The sequence below is a fragment of the Strigops habroptila genome, chromosome 22 (genome assembly GCF_004027225.2).
Source record: "Strigops habroptila isolate Jane chromosome 22, bStrHab1.2.pri, whole genome shotgun sequence".
Lineage (NCBI taxonomy): Eukaryota > Metazoa > Chordata > Aves > Psittaciformes > Psittacidae > Strigops > Strigops habroptila.
Genome location: NC_044298.2, coordinates 32,701 through 47,099, shown reverse-complemented (window position 1 = coordinate 47,099; position 14,399 = coordinate 32,701). Strand labels below are relative to the sequence as shown.

At 65.4% G+C, this 14,399-nt stretch overlaps 4 protein-coding genes across 16 annotated transcripts; 3 read left to right on the top strand and 1 right to left on the bottom strand.

The window, feature by feature from the left end:
• The first annotated feature begins 26 nt into the window (after positions 1-26).
• SSR2 (signal sequence receptor subunit 2) lies at positions 27-2,647 on the top strand. 2 transcript variants are annotated; one of them, XM_030473839.1, is made up of 7 exons: positions 94-194; positions 323-477; positions 899-997; positions 1,676-1,784; positions 1,897-1,974; positions 2,191-2,302; positions 2,377-2,647. In XM_030473839.1, exons 2-6 carry the CDS (start codon positions 323-325, stop codon positions 2,299-2,301), a joined length of 552 nt encoding a protein of 183 aa, XP_030329699.1. In that variant the 5' UTR covers positions 94-194; the 3' UTR covers position 2,302; positions 2,377-2,647. The 2 variants fall into 2 exon arrangements, with proteins under 2 accessions (XP_030329697.1, XP_030329699.1); XM_030473837.1 differs by having other exon boundaries at positions 27-194; positions 2,191-2,647.
• A 932-nt stretch (positions 2,648-3,579) lies between these two features.
• APH1A (aph-1 homolog A, gamma-secretase subunit) lies at positions 3,580-6,756 on the top strand. Of its 3 annotated transcripts, none has more exons than XM_030473825.1 (7): positions 3,580-3,725; positions 4,455-4,625; positions 4,992-5,065; positions 5,262-5,384; positions 5,460-5,587; positions 5,846-5,969; positions 6,262-6,756. In XM_030473825.1, exons 1-7 carry the CDS (start codon positions 3,613-3,615, stop codon positions 6,324-6,326), a joined length of 798 nt encoding a protein of 265 aa, XP_030329685.1. In that variant the 5' UTR covers positions 3,580-3,612; the 3' UTR covers positions 6,327-6,756. The 3 variants fall into 3 exon arrangements, with proteins under 3 accessions (XP_030329685.1, XP_030329684.1, XP_030329686.1); XM_030473824.1 differs by having other exon boundaries at positions 3,587-3,725; positions 6,256-6,756; XM_030473826.1 differs by lacking the exon at positions 4,455-4,625 and having other exon boundaries at positions 3,587-3,725; positions 6,256-6,756.
• A 150-nt stretch (positions 6,757-6,906) lies between these two features.
• CA14 (carbonic anhydrase 14) lies at positions 6,907-10,228 on the bottom strand. Its single transcript, XM_030474220.1, has 11 exons — positions 10,174-10,228; positions 10,017-10,037; positions 9,178-9,504; positions 8,954-9,096; positions 8,093-8,188; positions 7,956-8,022; positions 7,698-7,855; positions 7,489-7,615; positions 7,335-7,355; positions 7,161-7,245; positions 6,907-7,063 (listed from the first exon to the last, which is right to left on the bottom strand). The coding sequence occupies exons 1-11, from the start codon at positions 10,226-10,228 to the stop codon at positions 6,982-6,984; spliced, it is 1,182 nt and encodes a 393-aa protein (XP_030330080.1). The 3' UTR covers positions 6,907-6,981.
• A 324-nt stretch (positions 10,229-10,552) lies between these two features.
• On the top strand, positions 10,553-14,159 carry MRPS21 (mitochondrial ribosomal protein S21). 10 transcript variants are annotated; one of them, XM_030473830.1, is made up of 7 exons: positions 11,041-11,160; positions 11,509-11,786; positions 11,951-12,026; positions 12,229-12,307; positions 12,418-12,463; positions 13,262-13,354; positions 13,948-14,159. In XM_030473830.1, the coding sequence occupies exons 6-7, from the start codon at positions 13,272-13,274 to the stop codon at positions 14,126-14,128; spliced, it is 264 nt and encodes an 87-aa protein (XP_030329690.1). In that variant the 5' UTR covers positions 11,041-11,160; positions 11,509-11,786; positions 11,951-12,026; positions 12,229-12,307; positions 12,418-12,463; positions 13,262-13,271; the 3' UTR covers positions 14,129-14,159. The 10 variants fall into 10 exon arrangements, 9 of the variants coding, with proteins under 9 accessions (XP_030329690.1, XP_030329689.1, XP_030329687.1 ...); XR_003989685.1 differs by lacking the exons at positions 13,262-13,354; positions 13,948-14,159 and having other exon boundaries at positions 10,553-11,160; positions 12,418-12,469; XM_030473829.1 differs by lacking the exons at positions 12,229-12,307; positions 12,418-12,463 and having other exon boundaries at positions 13,265-13,354.
• The last annotated feature ends 240 nt before the right edge of the window (positions 14,160-14,399 follow it).

Below are 14,399 nucleotides of genomic sequence, written 5' to 3'. Positions count from 1 at the left end.
GCTGGAGTGCGCATGCGCGGAGGGGGACTCACGGCACACTGGACCCACGAGGAGGCATGGCCTCCACAGAGTCCCGGGGTGGGGCTGAGACTACATTTCCCAGCGTGCCCCGGGGCCGCTTCCGGCCGCCATGTTGGCAGTGAGGGGCTCCCTCAGCGCTGACGCGGCCGGAGGAGCGCGGCCGGGAGGGGACGGTGAGGGCCGGGGGGGCCGGGACGGGGCCGGGACGGGGGGCACCGGGACGCACCGGGACCAGCTCCGCGGGGCTGGCTCTGCGTGTGTTATGGTTAAATCCCCAATTCCGTTCCCTTCGCGCTGGCAGATGAGGCTCCTGCCGCTCGCCGTGCTCGCCCTGTGCTCCGTGGCTCGCTGTGAGGACGGCGCCAGGCTCTTGGCCTCCAAGTCGCTGCTGAACAGATACGCGGTGGAGGGCAAGGACCTGACTCTGCAGTACAACATCTACAACGTGGGCTCCAGGTGAGCCGCGGCCGCGGGCTCTGTGTGTGGATGGGCGGGAGCCGCTTTGTGAGCTCCAGGAGGGGCTCTTCCCTCTGCTCGCCCTGACTCGGAGCTTCCCAGCGTGAAGGGCTGACCCTGGGATTCCTCCTATTCTCTCTTCTTGCCTTGCTCCCTGCTTTGACGGCGCAGCGGGTTGTGCTGCCTGTGTCACAGCCTCCCTTTGGGGGCTCTGGGAGCTCTTTTCCACCTCATTGCCTTTCCTTTCTGCCCTTTCTCTCAGCTTGGTCTTCCTCTTCCAGCCCTCTCCCTACAACACGCTTTGACTTTCCTCCCCGTCTCCTGACTTCTGTTTCCAAACCCCCTCACTCTGGACCCATCATTAGTGTGTGGAATGTCAAGGGTGAGGTTCACTTCTCATCCCTCTCTCTATTGCATTTAGTGCGGCTTTGGATGTGGAGCTGTCGGATGATTCCTTCCCTCCGGAAGATTTTGGCATCGTCTCGGGAATGCTCAACGTCAAGTGGGACAGGATCGCTCCGTATCCATGGAATCACTCCCAATGCTCCTCCTCACCCCTGTAGCTCTCCTGCCTTCATTTGTTTGCACTGGAATTCCAGTGTGCCAGACCCAGGGAAGTGAAACAACAACAGCAGCAGAGGGACGTGGAGCTGCTGGAGGCCCCGGAGCTGCTGCGAGGGCTGGAGCAGCTCTGCTCTAGAGCCAGGCTGAGAGAGCTGGGCTGGGGCAGCCTGGAGAAGAGAAGGCTCCTGAAGGGGAGACCTTAGAGCAGCTCCAGTGCCTAAAGGGACTCCAGGAAACCTGGAGAGGGGCTTTGGATGAGGGAGGGAGGGACAGGCCAAGGGGAATGGCTTTAACCTGCCAGAGGGGAGACTGAGATGAGCTCTTGGGCAGAAGCTCTTCCCTGTGAGGGTGCTGAGGCGCTGGCACAGACTTTTCCCAGAGAAGCTGTGGCTGCCCCATCCCTGGCAGTGCTCAAGGCCAGGTTGGACACAGGGGCTTGGAGCAACCTGCTCTAGTGGAAGGTGTCCCTGCCCGTGGCAGGGGTTGGAACTGGAGGAGCTTTAAGCTCCCTTCAACCCAACCCATCCCATGGTTCCATGAATGACTTCTCCACCTGGTTTGTGGCTCCTCTTTCGCCATCTCCTCACTTTCCCTTTGGTAAATCCAACTGTTCTCCTGAACTGCCAACACTCAGAGCCAGCAACGTGTCCCACACCGTGGTGCTGCGGCCTCTCAAAGCTGGATACTTCAACTTCACCTCGGCCACAATCACCTACGTGGCGCAGGAGGGGGGACAGGTTGTGGTGAGTTCACTGCCCTCAGCAGGCACCGGGTAGCCCTGGAGCATGATCCATGGCCCTGCTCCAGAAGGAAAGGTGACAAATCCTCTCTCTTTTCCCTCCTTGCCTTTTCCAGGTTGGTTTCACCAGTGCTCCAGGGCAGGGAGGGATCTTGGCCCAACGGGAGTTCGACAGGAGGTTCTCCCCACACTTTGTGAGTACCTTGGGGCTGGTGATGGATGTTCTCCTGCAGTCACCTGGAAAACTGCATGGATTGCACCAAAACGAGCAGCTTGCATCCCGGTTATCTCTGGGAAGGAGCTGACATGGTGGGATTTGAGCCAGAAGCTTTAGAGCAGAGAAGATCTGATGGCTCTGAGCCTCATCTACATGGGTTTGGTTTGGTTCTTCTAATGTCTTCTCCTTCCAGCTGGACTGGGCAGCTTTTGGTGTGATGACCCTGCCCTCCATTGGCATCCCCCTGCTGTTGTGGTACTCGAGCAAGAGGAAGTATGACACCCCCAAGACCAAGAAGAACTGAGCCAAGGCAGATGCCACCAGCACCCCAGAGCCCAGCATCCCGTTGGGATCAGGTCTGGAGCCAGCAACTCCTTCCACAGGGTGAGGTGGTGTCTTCTCCGACCCAAACCTGAACATCCCAACCCCAAATCTGCACATTCGATGTGGAATCTCAAGGTGGGAACCACACCTTGAGCTGCTGCTGCTCCTCAAGGTGGGACACAAGAGCTCTCCTGGAGCTTCTCCTGGAAGTCCCGTTGTGCTTCCAGGAGCGGTGGGTTGGGGGGTTCTGGTCTTGCTGGTGGCTCTGAGGGCTTGAGGTGTGCTTTGGGACTGAGGATTTTGTAATAAAATGAACGTGAATGGAACCTCTTTGCTTTTACCAGGATATCCTGGAGGCAACTGACTGCCTTCGGATGTGGATGGCGGTCAGGAATATCCATCATGGAATCCTGGAATGCTTTGGCTTGCAGGGAGCTTAAAGCTCCTCCAGCCCCTGCCCCGGGCAGGGACACCTTCCACTAGAGCAGGTTGCTCCAAGCACCTGTGTCCAACCTGGCCTTGAACACTGCCAGGGATGGGGCAGCCACAGCTTCTCTGGGATCGTTCCAGAGCTGGATCTGAGGGTGAGGTTACACCCGGCCAGGATTCACCCTCAGCTTTGGAGGGGGGACCCTCGCAGCCACCCCAAAATCCACACTGGGATGCTCCAGGCAGGACCTGGTGATGCAGCACCAGCGTTTGCACCCCTAAAAGTCCGTTTTCTGACCAGCATGATGGTGGGTTTTCCCATTCCACTGAAATTCCAGATAGGAATTTGGATGTGAGGATGTAAGATCCCACCCCCCTGCCCCTTTTTGGGCAGCAGGGGAGGATCAGCACCCCACTGCTGCTGGGGGGGAACTTGGGGTATGGGGGGAAATTTGGGGTATGGGGTGGGAATTTGGGGTACAGGAGGAGTTTGAAGTACAGGGGTGGAATTTGGGGTATGGGGAGAATTTGGGGTACGGAAGGGATGTGGGGTACAGGGGACAATTTAGGCTTTGGGAGGAGAATTTGGGGTACAGAAGGGATGTGGGGTACAGGGGACAATTTAGGCTTTGGGAGGAGAATTTGGGGGACAGAATGGCTCTAACAGCACCGCTTTGGAGGTACCAGGGGGTGAGTGGCCCAGCTCACCCGTTTTGGGGTACAGACGAGGGGTCCCCTCATCACTGCAGCATCCCCAGCGCTGGTCCTACCCCCCCACCAACCCCAGCGCGGCCTCCCACTGGCAGGGGGCGCTGTGCGCACACACTACCCCGCTGCCGGCGCTCTGTGCCGGCGCGCCGCCATGGCCGCCGCCGTCTTCTTCGGCTGCGCCGCCATCGCGTTCGGGCCCGCGCTCGCCCTTGTGCTGCTCACGGTGGCGGCGGAGCCGCTGCGGGTCATCGTGCTGGTGGCGGGGTGAGAGCGGGACCGGCGGCGGGGCTCGGAGGGGGAGCGGGGCCGGCGGGGCCCGCGGGGGGGCGGTAAAGGGGTCGGTGCTCCGAGGAGCTCCGTGGGGCTGAGGAGCCCATTCTGCGCCCTCTTGGCGGCAGGAGCAGCCCGTGGGGGGGGAGTTGGGGGGTCTGGGGCGGGGCGGGCAGCAGCAGGGGGGTGAGGGGACAGAGAGGACCAAGGGGGCAGCTGGAGAAGGGGGGAGTCAGCTATGGGGCAGTCAAGGGGGCGATGGGGCAGCTTAGAGGGGGCACAAGGGAGAGCTGAGGGGATCTGGGGTGCAGACAGCAATGGGGGGGGGGGGTTCAGGGGTGTCCAGGAGGGGCTGAAGGTGGGTCTTGGGCAGGAGGCAGCACCTTGGGGGCAGTTGGGGGGCAGGTTGTGCCTGTTGGGGGGCTGAGGAGGGTTTGGCAAGTGGGGGTGAGGCTGTGGCTTTGGAGGGGGGCGGAAGAGCTGTCCCCATAGTGGGGTCTCCCCACTTTGGGGGGTGCCACCGCTTGGCTCCATGGCTTAAACACCCCGTGCATTGAGTGTTCAGCTCCTTCCTCCTGAGCCTGGTTGGAGCAGGAGGTTGCGGGAGGAGAAAGGAGGATTTTGGGTCTAAATCCCTTCAGTTTGCAGCCACGTGACAAGGAGCAGAGCGTGGAGGGGCTGAGCCGGGGGTGGTGCTGAGCTCTGCTGTGCTGCCCCCCCCAGGGCATTCTTCTGGCTCGTGTCCCTGCTCTTGGCCTCTCTCATCTGGTTCGTTATGGTCCATGTCAGCGACCAGGAGGACCCCAAGCTGCAGTACGGGCTCCTCATCTTCGGCGCTGCCATCTCCGTGCTGCTGCAGGAGCTCTTCAGATTCGCCTACTTCAAACTGCTCAAGTAGGAGCCCCGAGGAGAAGGGCTTGGGCTGTTGGGTGACAAAAAGCTCCCCCTGACCCACAGAACCGCCCTCCATGTGCTGGGAGCACCCCCAGAGCGGGAGCAGCAGGGCAGGGAGGGGATCCTGCCCCTCTGCTGCGCTCTGGGGCCACCTTAGAGCAGCTCCAGTGCCTAAAGGGGCTCCAAGAAACCTGGAGAGGGGCTTTGGGCACGGGATGGAGCTGGAGGAGTTTTAAGGTCGCTTGAAGCCAGCCCATCCCAGCATCCCTGGAGAGCCCCGTTTCTCCTGGGCCCCCGCTGGTTCCGAAGCCTTCCCCTCTCCCTGTTCCCCCCCAGCTCCTCCCTCCTCCTCCCCTGTCCCTGCAGGAAAGCAGATGAAGGGCTGGTGACCATCAGCGAGGACGGGCGATCCCCCATGTCCCTGCGGCAGATGGCTTATGGTGAGCTCTGGGCTGGCCCTGTTCTCCCCTGGCGCTTCCCGACAGCGGGAATCTCAGATCCAGGTCCCAGCCCCTGTGTTGATGAACTCCTGCAGCATTCCCAACTCTTTCCCTGCTCTCCCACCTTTCCCTGGGCTGACTTAGGGAGCGTGGGGCTCATGGTGGCTGCTCTTGGCTCATTCTTCTCCCTCCACAGTCTCCGGCCTCTCCTTTGGCATCATCAGCGGCATCTTCTCCGTCATCAACATCTTGGCAGACTCCATGGGGCCGGGAATCGTTGGGATCCATGGGGATTCGCCCTATTACTTCATCACATCAGGTGAGGCTGGAGCCTGGCCCTTCCCCGGAGGAGGAAGAGTAAGGTGGTGGGGTCTGAGGGCTCTCTCCTCCCCAGCGTTCCTCACCATGGCCCTGGTTCTGCTCCACACCTTCTGGGGCATCATCTTCTTCGACGCCTGCGAGCGCCGCCGCTACTGGTGCCTGGGGCTGGTGGTCACCAGTCACCTCCTCACCTCGGGGCTGGTGAGTCCCAGCACCCCCCTGGGGACATGGGGACACCCCAGGTGCTGCTTCAGCCTCCCCAGGCTCTGGGGGGAGGCATTGAGGGGCTCACGACGGGCTGGGCTGAGGCTGAGCCACCAAATTCCTGCTGGGAAACCTCTGGGCAGGACTTTGAGGCGGGCTCAGAGGGGCTGGATCCGCTTCCCCCCATCCCCACCATGGCCGGGGAGGGCAGCGGGGAGGCCCTGACATTCCCAACACATCCCTCTGCATCCCAAGACATTCCTGAACCCCTGGTATGAAGCCAGCCTGGGCCCCATCTTCATCATCACCCTCTGCACGGGCCTCTGGGCCTTCATCACTGCCGGGGGCTCCTTCCACAACGTCCTCAAGTGCCTCTCCTGTAAGTTGGGGGGACTGAGGAGGAGTGGGGGGGTCACTGCTGTGATGGGGGGACTCTTTGGGGGGTCTCTGCCCCCTTTGGGGTGTTGGGGGTTGGATGAGGGGTCCCTGGGGGGGGGGGGGGGGCTCAGAGCTGGTGGGCTGGGGGAGAACGGCTCGTTTGCAACCATCTCCCTCTTGTTCAATGGGGGCTAATGGGGTCTTTGGGCTAATGGGGGGCTCCTCTGAACCCCCAAACAGTCCCGAAGCCCCAAACCACCCCCTGCACCCCCTTTGCCCCCCCCCAACCGCAGGTAAGCAGGAGGATGACAGCACGGTGATGATGTACTCAGCGCTGCAGGTGCCTTGTGAGGACTGAGGGCCCCATTCCCGGCCTCGGGAATCTCCTGATGCTGCCTTGGCCACCGCAGTTTGTTCCCCCGGTGCTGCCCCTCGCTGTGCCCCACGGGGGCTCCATATCCCAGCCCCTTCCCCATGGGATTTTGGGAATCTTCCCAGTGCCCCATTAGTGACTTGGGCCTTGCAGGGGGCGGCCACATTGAGGGGCTCGGGGCAGGACCCCCCTTCCCTCACATTCCCCCCCCCCCCTCCTCCGGGGGGGTCCTGCCCATCACAACCTGCTGCCACCCCCCTCTTGGCCTCTGTGGCAGTGGGGTGATGCTCGGGGGGGGGGGACAGAGCTGGGTTTGGGGGTGCTGTGCCCCCCCGCTGGTGGCTGGGCTCCCTTGGAGCCGTTTTGGGGGGGGTAAATTATTTTTGTGGATTCAGAGTAAAACCCTTTTACTAGAGCAATGGTGCCACGGTGCTGGGGGGGGTGCAGGGGTTGGGCCCCCCCATCTTGTTCTGCTCCCACTTCAAGGGGGGGGGGACACCCAGGTGTCCCAGTGTCCCAGTACTGATGGGATCCAGCCCCATTACCCCCCCAAAGAGCCATAGGGTAGGGAAGGGGCTTTATTTCTGTCACTCCATGGGGCTGAGCCCCGGGGGGGTCCCTCCGAGCCCCCCGAGGGGGCTCAGGGGTGGCTGTTGTTGGAGGGGGTACGATGGGAGGAGGCTTTGAACACGACGTCCTGCTCCTGCGTCCTCCTCGCGCTGCTTTGGGGGGGCACAAAGGGGCTGAGGTGCCACTGACCCAGCCCTGGGGGGGGTCCCGGGGCGGGGGGGTCCCTCCTTGGGGGCAGGAGCCTCTCACCGCATCCTTTTGCCCACAAAGTGGATGCTGAGGAAGAGGCCGATGCAGCCGCACACGGCACCGATGAGGATGGCGATGACTTCACCTTGGGGACACCGGGGTGGGGGAGGTGCTGGGGGTGAACCCCATATCCCAACCCCCCTTCAACCCCCCACCCCCCCAGCCCGGCCCTACCTGTTGAATACCCCTCGGGTGCTGCAAGAGAAGAGCCGGGGCTCAGCGCTGGGGCCTCGCACTCAACTGGGGCTCCAGGAGCTGTTTGAGGGGTACGGGGGGGGCCTCCTCAACCCCCCCCGGGGCCTTCCCACCCCCCCGGGCCCACTCTCACCCCTGGGGAAGGAGGAGAGCACCCGCCGCTGGTTGAGCTCTTGGGGCACCCGAAAGTTGTCCACCAGGAGCTGGGGCTCGGGCTCACTTGCCTCCGTGGCATAAAGAGTTCCCTGGAGCTGCTCCAGCTGCAATGGGCATGGAATGGGGGGTGCTGGAGCTTTGCCCCCCCCCCCCAAACCAAGGGGGTTTTCACCCCCAAACCCACACCTGGGCCAGGCTGATGTGGACGGGCTGCTGGAAGAGCGTCCAGAGGACGCTTTGGAAGCACGGGGGGGTGGTGAGGGACCCGTTATAGCGATAGTAGAGATCCAGGCGTGACGGCAGCAGGTCCTGGATGCTGAAGGAGGGGATGGCCGTCGCCTGCCCTGGGGGGGGGGGGAAGCAGTTTGGGGGGGGCTGGAGGAGGAATTCGGGGTCCCCCCCATCATCACCCCGCTCGTTGCCTGCAGCTCCCTGCTCACTCACCGGCGTAGCGGATGCTGCCGAGGTGCCTCAGGATGTTGTCATAGGCAGGGTGGGGGTCAGCACCCACCTGGGGGGGGCAGTGGGGGTGTCAGGGCTTGGGTTTGGGGGTGATTTGGGGGGTTGGGGGGGGGTGGTACCTCCAGCAGCACCCCCAGCACAGCCAGGCCCCCGCCGTGGTGCTGCGCATCGCTGGCGTTGCCGTAGTGCTCCGCGTCGTAGTGCACCACGTGCATCTGGGGGGGTCGGGGGGGGGCAGAGCAGGGACCCCCCAAACCCCCAGCCCCTGCTGGGGTCCCCCCCTCACCCCCTTCCCTTCTGGACCCGCTGCCTGCGCTCGTCACCTCTTCCCGCTCCCGTTTCCTGCACCCGCTCCCTGCACCCGCCTGCTCTGCAGACCCGTTGCCTCGGCTGTTCCCACACCAGGACCCTTCTCCCATTCCCTGCACCCAATTCCTGCACCCGGACCCGTTTCCTGCACCTTTCCTGTGCTGTTTCCCACCCCCAGACCTTCTCCTGTACCCGTTTCCCACCCCAGTGCCATCCCATTTCCCATCCTCAAACCCATTTCCCACCGCATTCCCATCCCATTTCCCACCCCAGCCCCATTTCTCACCCCATTCCCATTCCATTTCCCACCTCCAGACTCATTTCCATGCCATTTCCCACACCCAGCCCCATTTCTCACCCATTCTCATTCCATTTCCCATCCCCAAACCCATTTCCCACCCCAGCCCCATTTCCCACCCCATTCCCATCCCATTTCCTGCCCCATTCCCATTCCATTTCCCACCCCATTCCCATACCGTTTCCCACCCCCAGCCCCATTTCCCGCCCCATTCCCATCCCATTTCCTGCCCCATTCCCATTCCATTTCCCACCCCATTCCCATACCGTTTCCCACCCCCAGCCCCATTTCCTGCCCCATTCCCATCCCATTTCCCACCCCAGCCCCATTTCCCACCCCATTCCCAGGCCGCCCCCCCTTCGCACCGCGGTACCTCCGCGGGCGCCCGGTGCCCATCCAGGAGGTGCTCGGCCCCTCCGCGCCGCCCCGCTCGGCCCCAGTGGAAGTGAAGCTGCGCCGCGGCGAAGCTCCGGGGCAGCCCCCGCAGCCGCAGCGACGGCGGCAGCTCCAGCACCGCTGCGGGGACAGCGGGAGGGGGCTCACGGGGCTGCGCCCAGCGCCGGGACCCCCGAGCCCCCCATCCCGCTGCCCCCTCACCCGTGTGGCCGTTGTTGCTCAGGGTGAGGAGCGCGGGGCCGGGGCGCTCGTAGCCCACGGGGCGGATGGGGGGCAGCGAAGGGTCCGGTTGCACCCGCTGCGTCCGGATGTCGATGGGGGACTGGGCTCGCCCCCCGCATGCCGGGTGCCCCTCGGGCCAGTGCTGCTGCCCGTGGGGACCTGGGGAGGGGGGGGTCCCAGTGTCCGGGGGGATCCTCCTCACGTCGGGAATGCCGCTTTCCCCAAGCCCGTGTCCCCGAACGCCCTCGTTTCTCCCCACAGGAGGACAAGCGGTGCCAGCCCCCGGCCGGGGACATTCCCAACGGGCTCGTTAATCTTTTTGGGGCCGGTTTTTCCGGCTCGGGGAGCGGGGACAAAGCCGGGGGGGACCCACGGGGTCTCCAGCGGGATGGGGCTTAGCCGGGATTTGGCCGGGGTCTGATTCTAATTGGATTTGGCAGCGGGAGCGGGGATGGAGCTTTATGTAAGGGAACACAATGGGAGCATTGGAGCACGGTGGGGACCCAGGGGGACACGGCGGGGGGGGGGGAGCACCCAACCACCCACCTCCCATTGGGGGGGACCCAGAAGTCTGGGGGGGACATGGGGGCTGCACCCATCCATCCACCTCTGATTTGGGGGGACCCAGGGGTCTGGGGGGAAGACATGTGGAACCCCCTCTGATCTGGGAGCACCCAGCTGTCTGGGAAGGGGGTGGGGGTGTTGGGGGGGCTGCACCCATCCATCTCCCTCCCATTTGGGGGGATTCGGGTGGTGCCCCCCGGCTCTGGGGGTGCTAGTGTGGGGTGATAGACTTGGGGGTCCGGTGTCCCACTCACCCTCATATGCCCAGTGGGGACCTGTAGGGGGGGCAAAGAGGCGTTGGGGGGGGTCCCCGAGGTGGGCCTGGGGCTCGGGTGAGCTCCCCCCAGCCCATTCCTGGGGTCCCCCCGCGGGGGTCCCAGGATTGGGGTGACCGGGGGGGGACACACTCACCGGCGGGCAGGGTGGGGGCCAGGCCCGCCAGCAGCAGCAGCAGCACGGGCAGCATGGCCGGGGGCGGGGGGGGCTGGGGGCCGCCGGACAGGCCTTAAATACCCCCCCGGGGGGCACGGGGAGGGGGGTGCCCATCCCCATGGCGTTGGGGCGGGGGCACGGGGGGATTTGGGGCAGGGGGGCTGGGAGCTGAGGCGGGGTGAGGACCTTGGAGGGATCTGGGGGGAGCGGGGGGTGGGTTTGGGGGAGGGGGCTCATGTGGGGCTGGGGGGGGCTCGTGTGAGGCGGGGGGGGTGGCCTGTGTGGGGCTGCAGGGGGCTCATGTGGGGCTGGGGGACGAGGGGGGGCCCCCTGCGCTGGCTCCCCTCGCCCCGCCCCCTTTGTGAAGCCCCGCCCCTTTCTAAGCTCCGCCCCCTTGCCTGACCCCCCCCCCCAACGCCCCCTGACGTCACAAAGGCACACCCCCCGCTTGGTGGCCCCTCCTCCCCATCATTATGTAACATCGCCCCGGCGGAGGCCGCCCTGCCCCTCCCTCCCTATTGGCAGGGACGCGAGACCAAAGTCACCGCCCATTGGTGGATCGTAGCGGGGCGGGGCTGGAGGAGAAGGGGCGGAGCCAATGAGCCCCCAGCGCGGAGCCACGTGACGCGCAGCCCGTGTCGCCACATGGAGGGGCGTGGCCGCGGCTCCACCTCCTCAGGCCAATCAGCTGCGGGGCGGCACCGCATTGGGCAGCGCCGGCCAACCAGCGGCGAGGGGGCGTGGCGTGGCGCCGAGGCTCCGCCCGCTGCTGGGACGCGGGAGCCAATGGACGAACGGGGTGGGCGGGGCCCAGCGGGAGGCACGTGCGGCCGCGCACGTGTCCGCGTGGGGCCACCGCGGCCGGGGCGGGACCGGGACGGGAACAACGAGACCGGGACCAGCGGTACCGGGACAGCGCGGTATCGGTACCGACACCCGGACACCGGCACCTGCAGCACCCCCGAGGTGGGACCCGGGGGGCCGGAGGAGGGGGGAAGGTCCCGGTACCGGGGATGTCCGGCCCTGGGAATGGGGGTCCCATCAGGGGGTGCTGATGGGGTCGGGAGGGGGCCGGTTGTAGGAAGCGAGGTCCCCGTGTGTGGGGGGGGAGGTCTTGGTCTTGGGGGGGGTCCCGGTTATGGGGGTCCCGTATATATGGGAGGGGGTGCCACGCCTCGGGTGGGGGGTCCCTGTGCCGCCATGGGGGGTCAGGGGGGCCACAACCCCCCCATGGGGCACCGCTGTGCTCCCCCACTTCCCATTTTGACCCTATTTCACCCCTTTTTCCCTCTTTCTCCCCCCCCCTCGATGCAGCCTCATCCCGACGGAGCTGAACCCCCCCCTTACCATGGAGCCCCCCCCCCGCGCCTGCTCCTGCGGCTCCCCTACCTCCGACAGCGAGACCGAGGGGGGCGGCACCCTCCCGCCCCCCCCCCAAACCTGAGCACGGCTGCAAGCGCCTGGGGGGGCCGGAACGAGCTCCCTCCGGCTCCCCCCCATCCCCCTGCACTGGGAAGCGGCCCCGGAAAGGGGAGGGGGGGAAGCCCCAGCCCCCCACCCCCAGTGATGCCGATCTCCTCTTTGCCCAAAAAGTGAGTTTTTTGGGGGGGGGGAAAGAAAGGAGAAGCCCCAAACCCGGGGGGGGGGGGGTCTCTATGAACGGGTCTTCACTTGCCTCTGCCTCAGTTTCCCCACTTCAAATGGGTGAGACAGGAGGGGTTGGGGAGGATCCAGCTCATCCTCTTCCTCCTCGCAGTGCCGGGAGCTGGGGGGCTTCATCCAGCCCCTGGAGGAGCTGCTCGAGGGGCTCAAGCGGGGACGGTACGACAGAGGTGGGTGACCCCCTGCACCCTTCCTGAGCCTCCTTTTACCCCTTTTTCTGCCTTTTCCCCCCTTTTCCCTCCCCTTTTCCTCCCTTTTCTCCCCTTTTCTCTTCTTTTTCCCCCTTTTTCTCCTTTTCCCACCCTTTTCCACCGTTTCCCCCCCCCCCCCCCCCCCCCCCCCCCCCCTTCACAGCCTTTGGGGTCCCCCCAGGCCTGAGCAGCTTCCAGCAGAGCGTGGCCATGGACCGGCTCCAGCGCATCATCGGGGTCCTGCAGAATCCAGAAATGGGGTGAGCATCCCCCAAAACCCCCTATGGGTGGGTGGGTGGGGGACACCCCGCCATGGGGTGCCCCCCATCAGCAGTGGGGTGATGCCTTTCCCCCCCCCCTCCCCCCACAGCGCCCGGTACTTGGCGACGCTGCTGCAAGTCGAGGGGATGCTGCGGGTCTGGTTCCCCCACGTCACCCCCAAACCGCCCCCCCCGGACTCCCCCGCGCCCCTCCCCCGCCGCCGCCCCCCCTCCGGCCCCTCCGCAGCCCCCCGGTGCCGCCGCCCCCCCCCACCCCCTCCCCATGGGACCATCGAGGGCACGGGGCCCCCCCAAGTGCCACCGCCCCCCCAGCAGCGCGACCCCCGACGCGTGACCCCCCCTCCCCCCCCCGAGTTCCTGCTTTTTGCCTTTTTTTGGGGTATTTTCTTATTTAACGCTGATTTTGTGACCCGGGGGGGGGGAGGGGCAGGACCCCCCCATGGACCCCCCAAACCCCCCCCATGGGGGGGTAGGTGGGGGCTGGGCCCCCCCATATGGCGCTTTGGGGGTGGTGTAACCCCACTGCCCCTCCCCCCGCATTGTCCCCTCCCCCACCGGAAGCAATGGGGGGGCAAAGGGCCAACACACCCCCCCCGAGCGCCCCAAATGGTGACCTCTGACCCCGTGACCTGCCCCCTAAGCGCTGACCTCTCCCCGCGGGACCCATAGGACAGGCCCCGCCCCCCCCGCGCCCTAAGCCCCTCCCCCCGCTGGTCGGGACGTCACATCCGGTTCCCGTTCGGTCGCGGTGAGTGGGAAGGACCTGGCGTCTGTCGTCGCGATCGCGACATTGGTGGCACCGGGGGGCGGGGGGTGAGTCCCGGCGGGGGGTGGGGGGGAGGACGTCGGTGCTGTGGGTCAGAACCGGCCCCATCGCGGGTTCGGGGTCCCCTCGCCCCGCTCCAGCCCCGCTCCCCGGTGCCCGTCCCGCAGCAGCGCGGCAATGGCGAATCACCTCCGATTCTGGGGCCGCACCGTCATGGTCCAGAACGGCAACGTGGAGGCGGCCTACGGCGTGCTAAATAGGTGAGGGGCCGGGGGAGGCTCCGGGCGGGACCCGGGGGGCACTGGGGGGCAGAGCTCACCCGCACTGGGGCACTTCTGGAGCCCTTTAAGCTTCGTCGCTTTCAGACACAATCACAGCGTTAATTAAGCAGTTAGATTAAGTGGGGTCCAGGAAAAAATCGCACCTCCCACTCCTCAGGAATGGGCTCAGAACGGGCGGGTTTGGGGCTCCTCTCTTTGAGTCGGGGGGGATCTCACTTTGCCCCCAGCGCTGTGCCCTGACTCCTCCTCAGGCATGAGCATTGATGAATGGAAACGAATTAAACCCCGAATGGGCACAGAGTGGAGCAGGGATGAGCCCACAGGATGTTTCCTGGCATCACGGAATCCCGGAGTGGTTTGGGTTGGGAGGGAGCTTAAAGCCGGGGCAGGGACACCTTCCACTGGAGCAGGTTGCTCCAAGCGCCTGTGTCCACCCTGGCCTTGAACACTGCCAGGGGTGGGGCAGCCAAACCCGCTGTTAAAACCCCACCAGGGAGCCCGGCTTGAACCGGACTCCGTGGTTCGGGAGGCGCGGCCGTTCACGGGGTCTCTCTGCGCGTCCCCCCCCGCAGGATCCTGACGCAGGACGGGCTGGTGGACACCGTGCGCCGCGGGCGCTACTACGAGAAGCCGTGCCGGCGGCGGCAGCGCTTGGCCTACGAGGCGTGCCGGCGGGTCTACAACGCCGAGATGGGCCGCAAGATCAGCTTCCTGGCGCGGAGCAACCGGCAGGATCCGTGGCCGGGCTGTTAGCGGCGGCCGCAATAAAGGCTCCTTCTCCCTCCGAGCGCCTCCGAACTGCCTTAGTGCGGGCGGGGGCAGCGCTTACAGCGCGGGGAGTGGCGATTGGGCGGCAGCGCTGTCAATCTTGCGGGGTGGGCAGGGGCGCGCCGGCGACCACGCCCCCTTCAGTAGACCACGCCTCCTTTAGCAGGCCACGCCTTCCAGCGGGGCTGCAGTGTGTGCCAGGCCCCGCCGCAGGCCACGCCCACTCTCTGTCTTCCACCCAATCAGCGCCAGCCCT